This window comes from Syngnathoides biaculeatus, chromosome 4 (assembly GCF_019802595.1).
Source record: "Syngnathoides biaculeatus isolate LvHL_M chromosome 4, ASM1980259v1, whole genome shotgun sequence".
Classification (NCBI taxonomy): Eukaryota; Metazoa; Chordata; class Actinopteri; order Syngnathiformes; family Syngnathidae; genus Syngnathoides; species Syngnathoides biaculeatus.
This window is the reverse complement of record NC_084643.1, coordinates 92,538-110,312: the sequence shown is the minus strand read 5'-3', so window position 1 is coordinate 110,312 and position 17,775 is coordinate 92,538. Positions and strand designations below refer to the sequence as shown.

Sequence of the window (17,775 nt, the reverse complement as noted above, 5' to 3'; positions counted from 1 at the left end):
TAAATTGAGAATGTTACAACTTCAATAATTCCTGTAGTACTTGTTACAGCTCACTGGATATTACCTCACCACCATGTTAATGAGAGCCTCGTGCACCTTCTGCTCCCAGTATGCATAGTAACTCGCCATACTGTTGGACTTTCCAGTGTTCGTTTCCAAGATCAAGTGTTCTACCTTGGAGATGACTGGTCCAATGTCGGCATATTTGCTTCTTAACAAATTTACTGTCTTGATGCGTTCTCGATCAATACATTCGTAAAACTCCCTGACACCTGAAAAAAGAAAATGTGTTGACGAGAATCGCTTTGATTTATGGCATTTCGTGAAAACACGTTTCGATGAAATGTACTCGGTAAGAGGTCGGTCTTATCTGGAGCAGGGCATTTCAGCAAATCTGCCATCATTATGGATTTCAGCTTGGCTTCGATATCGAGCTCGTTGTTCTGTATTTGATTAACAACTGACTCAAACTTTGAGAGCTCCGGGTTGCCGTTGTTGATGAAATCGGCAATTGCTAAATTCCAACACAGAAGTAGAAGTCTCATCCCAACTAGAGCGTGCACGTCTGAAATTGTAGCAACATTTTAACGCCATACCCAAGGAGTTCCAGTTCAGTCTTTTGCATCCTGGAAATAACACTGTTTCTACTCTTTTGATGTTTTGAGACAACATGGCAATTTTCGCATCACTCAGACTATCAACTGTAGAGTTGTAACGGCTGACAAGCTTGTGCAGGTCTTCACTGTACCTAAATCCAATGGGAAATGCGTAGGTTGAAGTAATTTGTGTGGTTGTAGTTTGTTTTTGTGTTTGGTAAGTCTTGACTACCTTATAAAGTTAGACTCCTGTAAAGTCACGTTTCGAGCCACCTCCGGCATAGAGAAAGACATGGAAATCAAGTTTTTTGTTTCCGCAATTGCTGTCATAATCTCTCGTGGAAAGTTTACACGGTATCGCCTTTCCCTTTGTCCCTTGATGTCAGGTTTGGCTGGGATGGCCTTAAAATTAGAAAAAAAAATGTTGAGGAAAAAACTTTTTTTCTGTTTTAATTTTTGTGTAAATATGCATACCATTTCTCGTCGGGTTTCTTTCGAAATTATGACCAAGATGTTTTTTCTCATTAACAACGGCAAGTTGTGCTCGATATCTGACATCCACGACTTGTACTTCTTCACTCCATATTCACTTATTTTTTTTGCCATTTCCAAGTATTTGTTTTTTGCCTTGGCAAAAATACAGAAATATTAAAAACAGTCTTTTACCTTTGCGCCTAAATGCAAACAAGTACCAATACAATTGTGAAAATGTGAAGTTACTCACTAATTGTCCCATTTCACTATTCAATAACTCTGGCATGGTCAGGAGAGGTAGCATGGCACCTTTTATGCGCTGAAAAAGGGAATGCGTCCACCTGACGCCTCCTGCCAGGGGAGGCTCGTTTTTATTAATTTGTGGTTTATCTCTCTTTTCCTCAAAGATTTCATTTATACTGTCCACCTAGAACAAAAACAAGTGACAGAATCCTTTGCCCTTCATGTAACATCCTCTGCAATGTTACTGAACGCATGGCAACAGTACATTTCAATACAAGCTTGACAGTGATATCGGACAAACCTCTTTGCAATACTGAGCCAGAACATCATTGGTCTTTTTCATCAAATGATTATTGATGGCTGGTCGAGAGTGAATGTCTTTGAATTTTACAAGCATTCCAAAGGCAGCAGTTGAGGAGCGCAGTGTCTTAAATGACTGGTCAATAAACGCAATGACCTCCCTCTCAATGGCCTGAACAAAGACAATTGCAAGGCAAAAAAAAAAAAAAAATTAACAACATCGATAATCCTCTTTAATTTGAATGAAGAAGCCTTTTGATGCATCATATATTTCCGGAAATCAAGTCAGAAAAGGTCCTGTGATACTGCATGCGCAAGTCTGGTGTGGCGGAGAAATATGTTAGAATAGTACACGACATGTATGAGGGCAGCACAACAGCGGTGAGATGTGCTGTAGGTGTGTCAGAAGAATTTAAGGTAGAGGTGGGACTGCATCAGGGATCCGTGCTGGCCCCTTCCTGTTTGCAGCAGTGAAAGCAGGGAGCAGGTGGAGGAACAATTAGAAAGATGGAGGCACGCACTGGAAAGGAGAGGAATGAAGATTACCCCAAGTAAAACAGATTACATGTGCGTGAATGTGAGGGGCGGAGGAGTGAAGCTCCAGCGAGAAAAGATAGTGAGGGTGAATGACTTCAAATACTTGGGGTCAACAATACAGAGCAATGGAAAGTGTGGTAAGAAGTGAAGAAACGGGTCCAAGCGCGGTGGAACAGCTGGCGGAAGGTGTCTGGTGTTTTATGTGACAGAAGAGACTCCGCTAGGATGAAGGGATGATTAGAGACGGTGCAATTGAAGAAACAACAGGAAGCAGAACTGGAGGTAGCAGAAATGAAGATGCTGAGGTTCTCGCTTGGAGTGAAAAGGTTGGATAGGATTAGAAACGAGCTCATTAGAGGGACATCCAAAGTTGGATGTTTTGGAGACAAGGTTGGAGAGCGCAGACTTAGATGGTTTGGAAATGTTCAGAGGCGAGAGAGTGAGTATATTGAGGACGGAGCTGCCAGGCAAAAGAGCGAGAGGATGACCAAAGAAAAGGTTGATGGATATTGTGAGGGAGGACATGACGACAGTGGGTGTTAGAGAAGAAGATGCACGAGATAGGATTAGATGGAGAAAAATGACACGGTGTGGTGACCCCTAATGGGACAAGCCGAAAGGAAAAGATAAAGTAAAAAGAGGTTCTTAACTTACGTAAACTGTGCTGTTGAAGTTCTGCATAATGATTTTCCAGCTGCTGATCTTACAACTACTGAAAGGATCAAAAGCGGCTTCCTCAAAGGGCACAATTAGGTTGTCCACTTTGATCTGTATTTCGTCAAAACGTTTTGGGTCCCAGGTTACACTTTTTACTTCCGGGCTGAAGATGTTGTAAAACTCTTCCAAGTTCTGCGCACACACACACAAAAAAAACAACACAATAAATATATATCAAGCTTCATGATGGGCTGTCACGTGCTGAGTCCTAAGATCACTGACGTGCAAAACATTGGACAAGTCGTGGCAGATGACGGCCATGTAATCAGTTTTCTCAAAGAGCTTTCTCCTATCAAACTCCCAGCGTTTACCAGTGCCCCCTTGTTCGATTTCGGCGCGCACTTCATAGTAAGACGACTTCCACAATTCCAGAACTTGCCTGGCATCATCCACCTTGGATTTGGCCACCTCTCTCCCATCTCTGCCAAAATTAGACCAGAGTGTTGTGACAGACCACTGAGCAACATTTAACATCCATCCAACCATTTTCTTCAGATCATTCGGGTTCAAATAAGTGAAGTCACAGAAGAAATCAAGAATCAGGAACCAATCTACAAAACAAAACAAAACAAAAATGCATTCCTAACCTTTGACTCATTAACGCAGCCACCTTGTGCAGATATGACAGCTCTGGTATCTTCTTTCAAATGCAAATCAAATACCGTAATTTCCGGCCTACAAGCGGCCACTTTTTTCACACGCTTTCAACCCTGCGGTTTATGCGGTGATGTGGTGCTAGCGTTAGCACACCTGGTTATGGATGGGTTTCCAATGACGTCACCACCACCCTTAATCCAATCGGATAAATTAACGATTGAAAAAAAACTTCACGCTTCACCTATCACCTGTGTTCTCTGACCTCTATGACACACAAGATGACGTAAACGGGAAACTAATAGGCATCGGTACACAGAAAGAGTTTAATGCTAACGGGCGCTAGCAGTAAACTCATTCTGTGTACCGATGCTGATAACCAGGTGCGCTCTATAGGCCGGGAATTACGGTATTCTTCAGAAATGTCTTCCCAACTCTGTTCTGCAAATCCCGATAAATGTTTGACACTTGTAGGTTGTATTTTTTTCACTCTTCTCTCCAGTTTAAAGTTTGGAGACTAGGCCTTTTTGTATGATTCTGTAATAAACACACTTTTTCAGTTTTGGGTAACCTTACCGAATACTCAACATTATTTATAGCCACAGGTTCAAATCTGTATGGAGTATTCCTCCGTCTCCCCGATCAACCGATACTGCTATTTCCTCATCAGATGAGGATAAATCCGAGAAATCAGCGCTGGGCATAAATGGTGTCCCATGTAATCCACCGTTTTGAATGGCACGTAACACGTCACATCCGTGCACGTAGGTCATGTGACTCGCGAACATGGCGGGGCACCTGAAAATTCGTAATTCTTGATAAAAATCTTCTCAAAACACCATTAAATGAGAGAGGATTTAACATCACATTATCAAGATAGAGTACATATCACATGACCCATGGCAGACATTGCGACTCCAAACCACCGGAATTTTCCCTGAAACATGAGCTGACTAAAAAATGGCAAGTTCTTTTGACCAGTAGTGTTTAATTGAAAATCCACATACTTGAACAGCACATGGATATCAATGACTTGAGCTACACGCTTAGACAGTTGCCAAACGATGCGCTCCATCAAAGGGACCATGCGATCATTCCTGTTATAGTGGCAGGAGATCAACCACACGACTTGTAGGCTGTTCATCAGAGGTGGAATGGTCTCCAGTATCACACTGAAGTTTGCCCCTGTTGCAAGATTCTACAAGATAAAACACTGGGATAAATAAAGGTTAGCTGTCTAACATTGTGAAAGATGTTAATAGCTACCAATTTTTGGGTCAAACATGTTGCTCACCATGAAATGTCTCTCCAGCGTTTTGAGGAAGCGGACATTTTCATCCGCCTCCAAAGAGTATTTCACGAGTTTCGCCACCGTCGCCTCCATAGTGGGAATCACATCCGCTTGTGCTTTGGTCAACACAAGCAAAATCTTCTTGACCACAGGTTGATTAAGCTTGGCCGTCAGAGCGCTCAAGATCGAGGAACGTTCCTGCCAAAAAATGATTTCTGCCATCGGACTGGGGCTCTGTGGCTTCTTTAGTTCTTGCTCCTCAATAAGAGTGTTGAGCTGAGTCTGCCAGTTCATTACACAATCCTCAAGCTCCTCTACCAGTTCTGAATCGTACATCAATTTATTGACATCTGGCTCCATGTCTACCTCAGGGATGTGCAGTGTAATCTCATCTGCAATAAAAAGGTTGTTTTGTTAATCAAGAGAGGAAAAATGAGGATGGCCAGAGGTGTACAGTACAGTGGGTACGAAAAGTATTCAGACCCCCTTAGATTTTTTTTTAACTCTATCTTGCAGCCATTTGCTAAATCGCAGTTACTCTTTCTTGGTCACATGACGTCACATACTAAGAAAGCGTAACTGGATTGGCTGGCTGTTCGGTTCTGACCAGAAGTAACCCTGCCTAGTGGCACAGACACAGAATTGCAGCCAGTTGAATTGTTAACGTTGAAAAGTTACACTGAAATACAACTATTGAAAATGTGATCACTTTACATATCAAATTCAAATCCTGTTTTCTGTGGCACTTCAAATTCAAATCCTGGTGGCACATATTTACTTCCATAAGCCCCCCAACAAGTTTTACCCCCCAGAATTTCCTTGTATTTATATTTGGACAAAATTGTTCCAACAGCCATCATATTTATGAAAAAAAAAAGAAAATAATACAAGCTTGATAAAGATAAAGGCTATAAGACCACCACCAAGCAGTTTGATGTTCCTTTGACTGCAGTTGTGCATTTCCTTCAGAAATTGAAGCTCCACAGAACTATAGTCAACCTCCCCGATCCCGTCATTGCACTTCCCGATTATATACTACTTTAGGTTGGTTTGTCACATAAAATCTCAACAAAACACATTCAAGTTTGCAATTGTAAGGTCACAAAATGTGAAAAAGTTTCAGAGATATGAAGTTTTTCATGGGGGAGTATGTGACTAACAAACCTTGAGCTTTAAGCTGTTGAATAGTTGTGTTGACCACTTCCAAGAACTTGTGCGTGCTGTTAAGTAACTCATCCCGAACGGCTGCGTGATCACTTGGCTTGGTTGGAGTTACTTTCCCGTTAATGGATTCTTCATTAGGAGGGACTTCTTCAGCGGGAGGAGGAGGAGGAGGAGGAGGAGGAGGACTTTCTTCACTCTGGGTCTCTACCTTAGTTTTCTTCATCTGATGTGCAGTTATTAATGGAATATAAATCTAAAAAAAAAAACAATGAAAATGCAAGTTGTGGATTCTCGTAGTAGTTAATACATGCACGAAGATTTCATGGATTTAGTTGTTACCATGATTATCTTCTTCTTTTCCTTTCGGCTTGTCCCGTTAGGGGTCACCACAGCGTGTCATCTTTTTCCATCTAAGCCTATCTCCTCCATCCTCTTTAATACCCACTGTCCTCCCTCACAACATCCATCAACCTTTTCTTTAGTCTTCCTCTCGCTCTTTTGCCTGGCAGCTCCATCCTCAGCACCCTTCTACCAATATACTCACTCTCTCGCCTCTGAACATGTCCAAACCATCGAAGTCTGCTCTCTCTAACCTTGTCTCCAAAACATCTAACTTTGGCTGTCCCTGTAATGAGCTCATTTCTAAACCTATCCAACCTGCTCACTCCGAACGAGAACCTCAACATCTTCATTTCTGCCACCTCCAGTTCTGCTTCCCGTTGTTTCTCCAGTACCACTGTCTCTAATCCGTACATCATGGCGGGCCTCACCGCTGTTTTATAAACTTTGCCCTCCATCCTAGCGAAGACACCTTCCGCCAACTGTTCCACCCTGCTTGGACCTGTTTCTTCACTTCCTTACCACATTTTTCATCGCTCTGTATTGTTGACCCCAAGTATTTGAAGTCATCCACCTTTGGTATCTCTTCTCCCTGGAGCCTCACTCTTCCTCACGCAAATATATTGTTTTACTTTCCTCTTTTCCAGTGCATACCTCCATCTTTCTAATTGTTCCTCCACCTGCTCCCTGCTTTCACTGCAGATCACAATATCATCTGCGAACATCATAGTCCAAGGGGATTCCAGTCTAACCTCATCTGTCAGCCTATCCATTACTACCACAAACAGACAGGGGCTCAGCGCGGATCCCTGATGCACTCCCACCTCCATCTTAAATTCTTCTGACACACCTACAGCACATCTCACCACTGTTCTGCTGCCCTCATACATGTCCTGTACTATTCTAACATACAGTATTTCTCCGCCATACCAGACTTATGCATGCAGTACCAGAGTTCCTCTCTTGGTACTCTGTCATAGGCATGTTAATCTGTTACCAAGATTATCAAACATCAAATAAATAAAAATCTGCCATAGGCATGTTAATCTGTTACCAAGATTATCAAACATCAAATAAATAATCATTTGATTTTGTGTTAAATAATCACATAAGACATGGCCAGGGTTGGAATGGTTTGTGTTCATTTGTAGCATGATTAAGTGCATCCCGCTGGAAGGCTCACAATGGTGCAGCTGATCAATTGTTAGATGTCATCTTGAGCTCACGTTGTCAAATTGTGAATGGCACGATGAAAAGGACTTTTTAAAATAACAGTTCCAGTTAAACCACATATTGATTCATAGATGAAAGACCAATTGTGAATTTTGCCTTTATTAGCATGAAGACAAATTCATCGTCCTTTGTGATTGGCGTGACGTTCACCTACATGAATAAGTTTTTTCTGCAGTGACTTCAGGATGTATTCGTTGCTCCTGAAAATCTCCACGGGACTCGGCGACGTATATTCGTCCTCATCCCCTTCAAGTGGCTCATCGTTGAGTTCTAAACGTTAACAGTCTCAAAGTTAAAAACAGATTGAAGCTTCACATGGACGGTGAAAAAGAACTCACCCTCTTCGTCCAAGAGGATTTCCGAGCCCGACTCGTCAGGATCCTCCTTGGGATCCGAATTCGGGTCTTCTTGTTGGTTCTCCTCCATTTTTTCAACACGGTTACGCTAGTTAAACGTCAGTAACAATTCGCCGATTATATCACGGACAACCCACTACTTTGTTGTAAAAACAGACATGAAAAAAAAAACCTTAGTAAAAACAAACCGAACTTGTAACATTCTGTTGCTAGACGTCGACAAACGAATCACATTACTGACCGTGGAGTGGCACAACTGACACAAGGTGACGCCAAAGTACGTATAAAGTGACGCCCCCACCCCACGTTTGAATTTTCGTTTATTAAAACTAACTTTTAATTTTGGGACGATTTACATACACCGTTAATACGAAACGAATGAAACGGATGTGGGGATCAAGTAGTGACCCTAAAAGCACAATTGCCTATATAATTTTTAAAATACTGCCATTATAACCATTAAACAAAAAGAATTTGCTTGTTGAACAGAATAAATTTCTTTCTTTGTGTCATCGATAAAGTCACGGTAATCCCCAACAGTTAAACCAATTCAACTAGATTCTTCTTGTTTTGTCCTAAAAGATTCAAAAATGGCTTGGTAAATTATGCTATCAAGCTAACCATACGTGTACACAACAAGTATGCCGAGGTAAAAACAATTTGAAGGAAATCTCACACCAGACTCTAACTTTGCTTTTTGTAAAATAAAATGTAAAATCTTTGAAACAGCTTGCGGAAGACACCCACTACACCGCAAGTTATTTTAGTCATTCATGGGTGGTTCTTGTTTCACAAAATTTTGCAAGGAGAGAAAATAAGGTGTTGAATTGTTTCAAAACAGTCCTTCTGTATAATGTTCGAGTTGTCAACAGAAGCATAATTTTTGAAGTTCCTCCACCTCGGACGCTACACTAACTTCTTTGTCTTTTCCTTTCGGCTTGTCCCGTTAGGGGTCGCCACAGGGTGTCATCTTTTTCCATCTAAGCCTGCTCTCTCTAACCATGTCTCCAAAACATCCAACTTTGGCTGAGCTGATTTCTAACCCCATCCAACCTGTTCAATCCAAGCGAGAACCTCAGCATCTTCATTTCTGCTTGCTGTTGTCTCTTCAGCGCCACAATCTCTAATCCATACATCATGGCCGGCCTCACCACTGTTTTATAAATTTTGCCCTTCATCCTAGCGGAGACTCTTCGGTCACATGGAACACCAGACACCTTCCGCCAACTGTTCCACGCCATTTGGACCCATTTTTTCACTTCTTTACAACACTCTCCATTGCTCTGTATTGTTGACCCCGAGTATTTTGAAGTCGTCCACCCTCGCCACTCTTCCTCCTCCGCACCTCACATTCATGCACATATATTCTGCATGAACACGACACTATCATGACCCAATATGTCATTGTAAAAATGAGCCAACACTGTGATGGTTTTGTCTTTATTTTTACATAGAGACCCCTATTAAATGTTTTAAACACCATTCATCCATTACCTGAGCTGCTTATCCTCAAAAGGGCCGCGGGAGGGCGGGGGGGCGAGGTACACCCTGACCTAATTTTATCTGAAAAGGCAAAAAATATACCTTCCCTTTTGGATGATGTCAACCCTATTGTCTGTGCATTACACCACTATCTGAATAGTAATCATTAATAATTATAGTCATATAATGGCTTGTCTTGTCTGTAATGGTGTTATCCATGCTAACAGTGACTACGACGATTAGCCTGGCTGTGTGACTACTGTGTGCTATATTTATTTAAAAATGTGGTAACTTGTGTGTTTGTTTTTTTTACGCACTAACAACAACAACATAACATGGTACCCTATGTCAAAGGGTCCAAAAAAAATCATATTAAACCACGATTACCTTGATAATAAATAAAAATTTAAAAACTGTTGCACAAACCACTATAAACAATATAAACACGAACCATCATAGTTGTAAGGAGTTGGCAGTCCAAGTAGGGAAATGGGGCAGGTTGCTTGAGAACTGGGTGACATCTCTCCATCGGTGCATGTCGACAGGCGATTGTTTGAGCGTGGAACCTACCCCCCAGGGGTAATAACTATTTGTTTTTCAAAATATACAACTATGTCACACATGTGTCTCTTTGGTGATCCTCCATTACAGAAAGGAACCGTTCCAAGCTTGACGGAGTTGCCTCCAGGGAGTCCCGAGAACCGATGCGGCGAGGAAAAAGAAGACCAAGATTAGGCCCTTGGCCAAAGACTGAGAATGGGGCTCCCCTAAAAACAAAATGTCACTGTATGACTGAAGACCATTTTACCCAATGTGCACTTTGAAGGTGAATACAATGATCTGAATTACCGTAATTTCCGGCCCATTTTCACACGCTTTCAACCCTGCGGTTTATGCAGTGATGCGGCTAATCTGTGCATTTTTTTTCTAACGGCTGCAACGGGGCACTCGAACTTAAAAGGTAAGAGTGAGACCAGTGGAATACATGTGCCAAGGAAGTGACTTTTACTGGTATTTATTTTTTAACCGGCCATGTTAGCGCCGCGCTAGCGTCACCACTGTTGCCACTGTGTTACTGCCCTGTCTCAGTGATTTTTACTGGTATGTTTTTTTTAACCGGCCCTGTTAGCGCTGTGCTAGCGTGTTGCTGCCGCATCTCAGTGATTTTTACCGGTATGTTTTTTTTTTTAGCCGGCTCTGTTAGTGCTGTGCGACCACGTTGCTACTGTGTAGCTGTCGCGGCTGATTATTTTTTTTTTTAACTGGCTCTGTTAGCTTTGTGCTAGTGTGTTGCTGCTGTGTTACTCCTGCGTCTCAGTGATTTTTACCGGTATGTTTTTTTCTATCCGGCCCTGTAAGCGCCGCGCCAGCGTTAGCGCCATGCTAACGTGTTTCTGCTGTGTCTCAGTAATTTCAGTATGTTGTTTTTTTTTTAACTGGCTGTTAGTGCTGTGCTACCGCGTTGCTACACAGGTGGTATTTCCTTTACAAATGCACTGGGTGAGGCTTATAATCAGGTGCGCTCTGTAGGCTGGAAATTACGGTAACTTTTTTTTTTTTCATTAAATGTAACTGATTCTTGTTAACAACATACTATCCCAATTTACCACAAAGAGGCATTATAAAATTAAACCATTGTAAGATATTTACTTTGTGGTGAAATGCTTACCAGTGTAATACTTAGTCAAGGGGAAAAACATCTGAGGCCAGCATACATCATTTCTGTCACAATCGTACTCTGTGAAGTTAATCTGAAACCTGAGAGAAAAACAAAATTAGCTGCGCCTACGCAAAGCATTTACCACCATTAGAATGTGAATAATGTGTCAAATTTTAACACGTCGATAAGTGCCTTGAAAAGTGCTATAGTTGTGTGCATTATTATTATTACCGAACAGGATGATGTACAAAATAAGTTGACCTAGCATTAAAATGAATTGCTGGAACTAGTTTTATCATTTGTGCTATTACCTGGTTTTTGGAGGTCCTCTATGGGCGGGAATGTCAATAAAAGTAACTGACGAGGTGATCGGAAACAACTGGGCCTCTGTGGGATCTGCACATGGCGATACATCACCTCCTCCGCAGTCTAATGTCCAAGTGGACAGTGTGGACCTAAGAACAGTCAACAACATGAAGAACTGGTCTTAATTCACTGTTATTTACAATGTGGAACATGAATTTAATTTACTAACATACACACCAAACTTTGATATCATGGATATTCCTTTGGCCATTTCCTTCAGTCATTCTAGTCTCATAACTCCAAAAGTGGATATGGATATGGGCTGGAATCCCGCTGCATGAACCATTAGCGTCTCCCGATGAATTGCTTGAGTTCAAAACTAAAATTCAGTTCAAAAAGACAGCAACACAGAAAATAGAGTTCAATCATCATCCACAGAGTCACATTCACGTATTCTTGATCTGTACTCACATCTTATTTTGACCCAGTCTGCTTCGCTTTCAGAATTTGGGTTTCCAGTGTTTCCGACATACGTGGCCGTGATCAAGTCTGCCTGTAGAGAAGCAACGGTGTCTCTAGAGGAGACAAGTCATTTGACTTTGCTTGAACACACGTACTAAAGTTTGATGCGTATTAAATCACGCCGAGCATCTCACCTGAGGAGATCACACTGGGTCAGGTTTTGCAGGCTGACAAGTAAATGACACCCTGACGTTGAATTCTCAGCGAACAGCAGCGGTTGTTTCTTAGCGGTCAAGCACAGCCCATCATGCACTTTACAGCAGAATGAGGAGTTGATTGAGAAATAATAGCAGAGCTCGTGCATGTGACGTCACCATTTTCACGGCGCCTTATTGCAGGTCAAAAAGAGCTGCTCGACAGTGTGGGGGACATTGAACCGGAGCAGAATATTCACAATGCCTCCCTCAGACTTGTTGTGTTGTTGGTTGTCACAACAGACGAGACAGATATTCAAAGACATCATTCTATAGAATACCAGCTGAAAAGACGAGAAAAGATCGATGGATTTCGGCAATTAAACGTGACCAAATAAACACGATTGTGTCGCGATCACTTCATTTCAGGTACAAATTATTCTTCTCAATCTCAAATTCCACAGAACTATTTATAATGCAAGTTGGCTCATTTGAGAATGATGCTTTAAAAAAAAAAAAAAACAAGACAGGGAGTCGTCTCTAACGTACACGGAAGCGTGTTGCGGCCACACGTTAATCTTTGGTAAACCTCTGCCCGACAGACTTTTTTTTGTTAGTATGCATTGTTCTCAAATGAGTCCAATATGTATTTATAAAAAGAAAATAAACCGTCGGTCACATGGATGTTTTCGTAGGTGAACATGTGGCCGCAACACACTACCGTGTACGGGGGCTGAAGCCTATCCCGGTGGTCTTTTTTTAAATATGCATTGAACTCATTTGAGAACAATATTTAAAAAAAAAAAAAAAGTCTGTCACGGAGAGGTTTACCGAAGTTTAACGTGTGGCCGCAACATGCTTTGTGTACGAAGGAGCCGACTCGCTTTTTTGAATGAAAGTTTTTTGTTTCAATATTGATATTTATATTGAAATAAATCTGGGTGGCTCCATCACCATGCAGAATTTATTCTTGATTGAGAACAGATCCAGCAAAGAAGTATTTGTATGTGTCCAGACTTTTCTACGTTTTCAAACTCTACAGTGTATATCTCGACGGCTTACTCACCAGATCCACGTGTAGATCAAGTTGTCCAAGACAAGCGGAACCTGGTTAACAGTCCAATTTCTTATCGACGAAAACATCGACTTCAGCATTAAATGTGGGTCCTCTTTGCCAAGTGTCTCTCATTTTTCCACGTACCTTCATTTATTATCACCTTGTAAATGTTTAACAGTATCGGACAAAACTTTGGGCGTCGTGCTATAAGACATATTTTCGTGCCGTCTCCAACCGACTTAGCCTTGAGCAATGCTTAGCTTGACCGTCAATATGGCCAACCACGTGACTTCGGTGACGTAGGTGCACGAGCTCTCTAGATGACTGAAACTGTGATCGTATCACCTGGTTTCCAGAGATTGATTGATGTCCTCTGCACTGAGAAAGCATTCGTTTGTGTGCTCTCGATTCCGGCAATGACGGGCCTTCCCACCTGATAACCTCTCATCCCAGATGCTGCTGTGTTAACAAGGTACCGGTAAATCATCTTTGACAGAAACAAAACTCAAGAGCAGGGGTGCTCAGTGCGTCGATCGTGAAGCAGTCTCGGTCGATGGCAAGACGGCGTGCCCAAAAAAAAAAAAAAGACGTCAGCCAATGGTCCCTATCTGCTGATCCAGTCTGCAGATATTCTGTGTTGCGCGCAAAAAAAAAATCATCCAATGCAAATTGAAAGTATAACATACAGCTATTCAGTTTGATGTATTTTGCAATGTGATTCAATAAGTGAGGGATGACTGGTTGTTACATCTAATGGCACAATTCACATACACACTGTAAAAAAATTAAAAGAAGCCACTGGTTTCTTTTAGGCAGCCGCCACTCTTTTTCCTAGTTTACCTTAAAACCCCCCACCCCCCACTCTTAAAGACGTACACTCGTAATTACAAATGTTACAGTACTTATGCAGCCCATCAATGTGATTTATAATGACAGCGTCCACCACCGCCGCTTTAGTTAGCAACACGGCCTGGGCAACGTACAGCAAAGACGAGCTAGACATGCTGCTTATGTTTACTTCCAATATTAATGGAGAAAGTTAAAAAAATAAATGCTGTTGTTTTAAGATGCAATGACTGTCAGAGTATGTGAATAATCAAAGAAAAAGTGGTCAAACTGGACGAGATTTTCTCTTTTCGAGTGGGAAAGATATGGTCTCAAGCCAAATTAGAAATTGCAGGATGAGATATATATAGTATAATATATCAAATAACATTAATAACATTGGGAGCATCACCCCCACCCCGCGCTGCCCCGTCGTCAGTAGCTCGTGCGAAGCTAGCTGCTTGAAAAGTAGATCTTGGGGTAAAAAAAAGTCTGGGCACCCCTGCTCAAGAGGTTTTATCAGGCTTAAGTGCTCTCACCTGGATTCTTTAAGTCAGACTCACTCGTATCTTCTCCAGTCAGGAACTCAGCGGAATATCTCGTCGTTAACGCCACTGCAAGTACGAATTGAATAGGAAACAAAGCCAAAGAGATAAAAGTCCACAATGCGTTATGGGCACATACCACGTCCTTTAAAAGTGAATGTCCCGACGGAGCGTGTCAGGACGATTTCGGTGATTTGATTTCCCTTCCAGTAGAATGTGTAATCCAAAGCCAAGGTCACGCTCTCACACTCTTCCACCTGGTCTGAATAAAATATTAATCAATCAATCAATTCATCAATCACAAAGTACACAAGTTAGTGCATCTATGATACAGGACATTTCAATATCTGTACCTGAACGAACAACTGCATTTGATAGGAAATCTTTCAAATCCTCAACTGTTTCATCTCTTACTTCTACTGTGACATCACCTAGTGCAAAGAGAAATTACTGTTCTAATTCAAACAATAGTGTTTACAGGCAACGTTACATTTTTTTCAAAGATGCAATATTTACCCCCTTGCCCATTGTTCACTTTCATGCTCAAGTCCGATGGAAATGTTTGTAAAGGGAAAGTAGTCGGACAAGACCTCAGCAGGTTCACACATTTAAAACTGAAATTCTCCAAAAAGGCAACAGGAGCATTGTATACACAATGTCCAATGGCCATCTGTGTGCAAAACATTGCAATTTTTTTTAGTTAGCTTGGCAATATAAACACACACACAAAAAAAATACTATTGCGAAATAAATGAGAAATTACTCACCTGTGGAATAGTGAACAACTGATCGTCCAAAGTAAAAATTGGATTTCCTTGTCGATAAATATTAAAAACCGGTGCGGACAAAATGGGCATTTGGAAGGAAGGGCGAGGTTTTGGTTTTCTGGACAAAAGAAATAACAAAAGTAAAGCCAGTCAAAAATAATTCAGGCAATAAATAACATGAGAAGAAATTAAACATAAGCAATTAAAGATATTTGTACATTGTGTCTCCGTGGTAAAAGAGCCCCAGGTATGGGTTGTTTTCAAGTGGCGAGACGACACACAGAAAGGGAAACCAATCTGGGGAGTCCTCGCTCTGTGCAGAACAGTGGTAGTCTGGAGCTGGGGGGGGCTCCCCACCAAAGGGTCCTTTGTGGCAGTGAGCCTGAAACAGCTTCAGTTCTTCAGTCGAGCAGTCCTGTTGACGTAAAGCCAAACATCACATCGGGAAGAAAGAATAAGAAATTGGCCCCTTTCCTCACAGCTACCTTGTCACAGCAACAGCGAATATCACATGCTCCGGAAGTGAGGTCACAAGGACACGAGCCCAGAGGTTCGTAAACTTGGTTTGGGATGACTGTTCCACGATCTACAACGGACAAGAGATTAACATTCAGTGGAAAAGTACGACTCTCTTTTCATCAAAGTGATCAGAATCAGTAGAATTACCAGATCCGGGATTAGTAGAAATCAAGTGCGCATAAATCTGGGCCTGGATCAGCAACGACGCCTGAACTGTGTTCCCCACACAGGCAGATACCTGCAGGCTCTCCAGGACACACAGCGGCTTTGGACAGCAGTCTGTTTCGTTTTCGCCGCACAAGTGCAGACTTTTATTCAGGTGCAAATGAACTCGCAGCGCATTCTGCGGAATCACAAATCAAACACCGGGAGGGACATCGCACTTCAAAGTTAATCAAAAATCACAAAGTATAACCTAAATTTAATCTTGTTTCAGGGTCTCAGATTCATTTTTGCATCTGATGATTGCATATTAGAGTTTTAAAAAAACTAATCTTTTTACCAATCCAAATAGTTCCTTTGTAACAATCCACTGTGTTTCCTCGGTTACACACGATGGAGGATCAACGGTTCCTGTCAATAAACCAACAAAATTGACCACGTTTTTTCCTCACTTTGTGATGGAACTATTCAGACTTGTTGTTTGTACCTGTTACGTTGGATGGAAATACGGGGCGCACATTCAGAGAGACGTCTGTTATGTTTCCAAGTAGAAATGTTGTGATTCTCGGTCCAGCAGCAAAGATGAACGACGGCTGGAAAACTATTAATGACACGTCTGACTTAAAAAAAAACCTATCGCATTGCATGTGTGTAGTTATTCCCAAATCGGAAATGCCATTTTACTTACCAAGATTTTTGCTCTCGGCCCAACAAAAAAGTAGGACAACTAGGAGAGCCAGCACCTTAGCCATTCTATCCAAGAGCCTGGGAAGACGTTTAAGATTTTATCCATTGAGTCAAATGATCATTCATTAAATACATGTCGACAAGGCTGCGATAAAAAACGCAATAACATCGAAAATTAAAGTTACTTCTGAAATGAGTGACGCCGTGCACTGTTACCAAGCGACACCCCACTAAAACAGACGGTGACGTATATTATTAAGCGACTTTCGCAAGATGGCGCGCTGCTACGGCGGTTCCTCCTTTGTCAATCATTTATCATTATATTAGAAAAATTAATTTTGTCACACATTACCAAAATATAGAATCAATGGCATCGACATTTCCCAGAAATTGGGTTTGAATGGATGACAACAAATGTCGACGCGCGATACATTAGACGTACATCCGGTGTCCAACCTTTTTTCCGGTTTCAAAGTGGCTTTTAAAAACGCTATCCAGTAAATGTTCCGTCATTGTGTTGCAATTAATCTTCGATTATTTTTGGGGATAAATTCTAGATTCGAATCTACTTTTAAACTGATCTTTTCCACCTCCAGAAAATACAAGGGTGGGGGGCGAAAGGAATTAAAAAGACAGAGCGTAAAAACATTCAATGTGGATCTTTATGTTTTAAACTTTAAAAACGTTTCATTCATCACACACACCCAAAAAATAGTTTAGCAATTTTGTAAAAGTGTGTCGGGGTTAGCACCTTTTTTTATTGTTTTTTAATAATTTGTTTAACATTAAACACGACATGAATTCAAGTTTTAAACCTAAGGATTTTCGTTATTAATATTACTATATTAATAATTATTATTAATAATATCCCTGCCCTGGATAAACCAACATAAAAAAAGATTTGTTTAAAATTCGATTGCTTACGTTCAGCCCCCCTCAAGTCCCAATGCGCAGACTCCCAGGGAGGATGCTCATTGGTTGGTGAAAGCATGCCCTGCAGTCAAGGAGGCTGTGTAAAGTGGATGTTTAACAGTGTGACGTGGAGTGTGTTACAGCGACATCTGTAAAAAAGAAAAAAAAAACTTTGTTAACTATTAAAAATAATAAGCAAGTTTCTTACTGGTTGATAGTGGCCCGAGTATTTGAAGGCTCACGTTATTTGGTATCGGAAATAACTTTTGTTCCATCGACTGAATATAAAAGGCGTATAGCGATTAGCTATAGCTGATGTATTTAACGTCAAAGACGACCCGTGTATGGCTAGC

General features: G+C 41.4%; 2 protein-coding genes across 8 annotated transcripts in view; both read right to left on the bottom strand.

The window, feature by feature from the left end:
* LOC133499855 (dynein axonemal heavy chain 10-like) overlaps positions 1-8,455 on the bottom strand; it is a 35,014-nt gene extending 26,559 nt beyond the window's left edge. For 3 of the 4 annotated variants that reach the window (XM_061818237.1, XM_061818239.1, XM_061818238.1), the window contains exons 1-4: positions 829-893; positions 597-748; positions 350-514; positions 65-272 (exon numbers count right to left, since the gene is read on the bottom strand). In XM_061818237.1, coding sequence (XP_061674221.1) covers positions 65-272; positions 350-514; positions 597-748; positions 829-890 — 587 coding nt within the window. In that variant the 5' untranslated portion in view covers positions 891-893. Of the gene's footprint in view, positions 1-64; positions 273-349; positions 515-596; positions 749-828; positions 972-1,070; positions 1,224-1,320; positions 1,498-1,614; positions 1,786-2,804; positions 3,000-3,089; positions 3,289-4,468; positions 4,660-4,755; positions 5,145-5,916; positions 6,170-7,642; positions 7,759-7,826 lie in introns of those variants that run through there. The other variant, XM_061818240.1, reaches the window with a different exon arrangement.
* Positions 8,456-9,268: 813 nt separating this feature from the next.
* Positions 9,269-17,569, bottom strand: tctn2 (tectonic family member 2). 4 transcript variants are annotated; one of them, XM_061816946.1, is made up of 19 exons: positions 17,435-17,569; positions 16,512-16,588; positions 16,311-16,424; positions 16,164-16,234; positions 15,809-16,004; positions 15,628-15,728; positions 15,361-15,557; positions 15,143-15,260; positions 14,892-15,045; positions 14,729-14,806; positions 14,515-14,637; positions 14,370-14,444; positions 13,351-13,464; positions 11,949-12,066; positions 11,764-11,867; positions 11,530-11,671; positions 11,298-11,441; positions 10,996-11,084; positions 9,269-10,093 (listed from the first exon to the last, which is right to left on the bottom strand). In XM_061816946.1, exons 2-19 carry the CDS (start codon positions 16,573-16,575, stop codon positions 9,972-9,974), a joined length of 2,124 nt encoding a protein of 707 aa, XP_061672930.1. In that variant the 5' UTR covers positions 16,576-16,588; positions 17,435-17,569; the 3' UTR covers positions 9,269-9,971. The 4 variants fall into 4 exon arrangements, with proteins under 4 accessions (XP_061672930.1, XP_061672927.1, XP_061672929.1 ...); XM_061816943.1 differs by lacking the exon at positions 17,435-17,569 and adding an exon at positions 16,863-16,959; XM_061816945.1 differs by lacking the exon at positions 17,435-17,569 and adding an exon at positions 16,696-16,773.
* Between the last annotated feature and the right edge of the window lie 206 nt (positions 17,570-17,775).

What these genes read in the sequence shown, in the direction of transcription:
- tctn2 (XM_061816946.1), bottom strand. Translation starts at nt 16,575, where the DNA reads ATGGCTAAGGTGCTGGCTCTCCTAGTTGTCCTACTTTTTTGTTGGGCC. An exon ending in TTCGCTGTTGCTGTGACAAG is followed by an intron (nt 15,558 to 15,627) that starts GTAGCTGTGAGG and finishes TTACGTCAACAG; the next exon opens with GACTGCTCGACTGAAGAACT. An exon ending in AGTTGTTCACTATTCCACAG is followed by an intron (nt 15,046 to 15,142) that starts GTGAGTAATTTC and finishes TTTTGCACACAG; the next exon opens with ATGGCCATTGGACATTGTGT.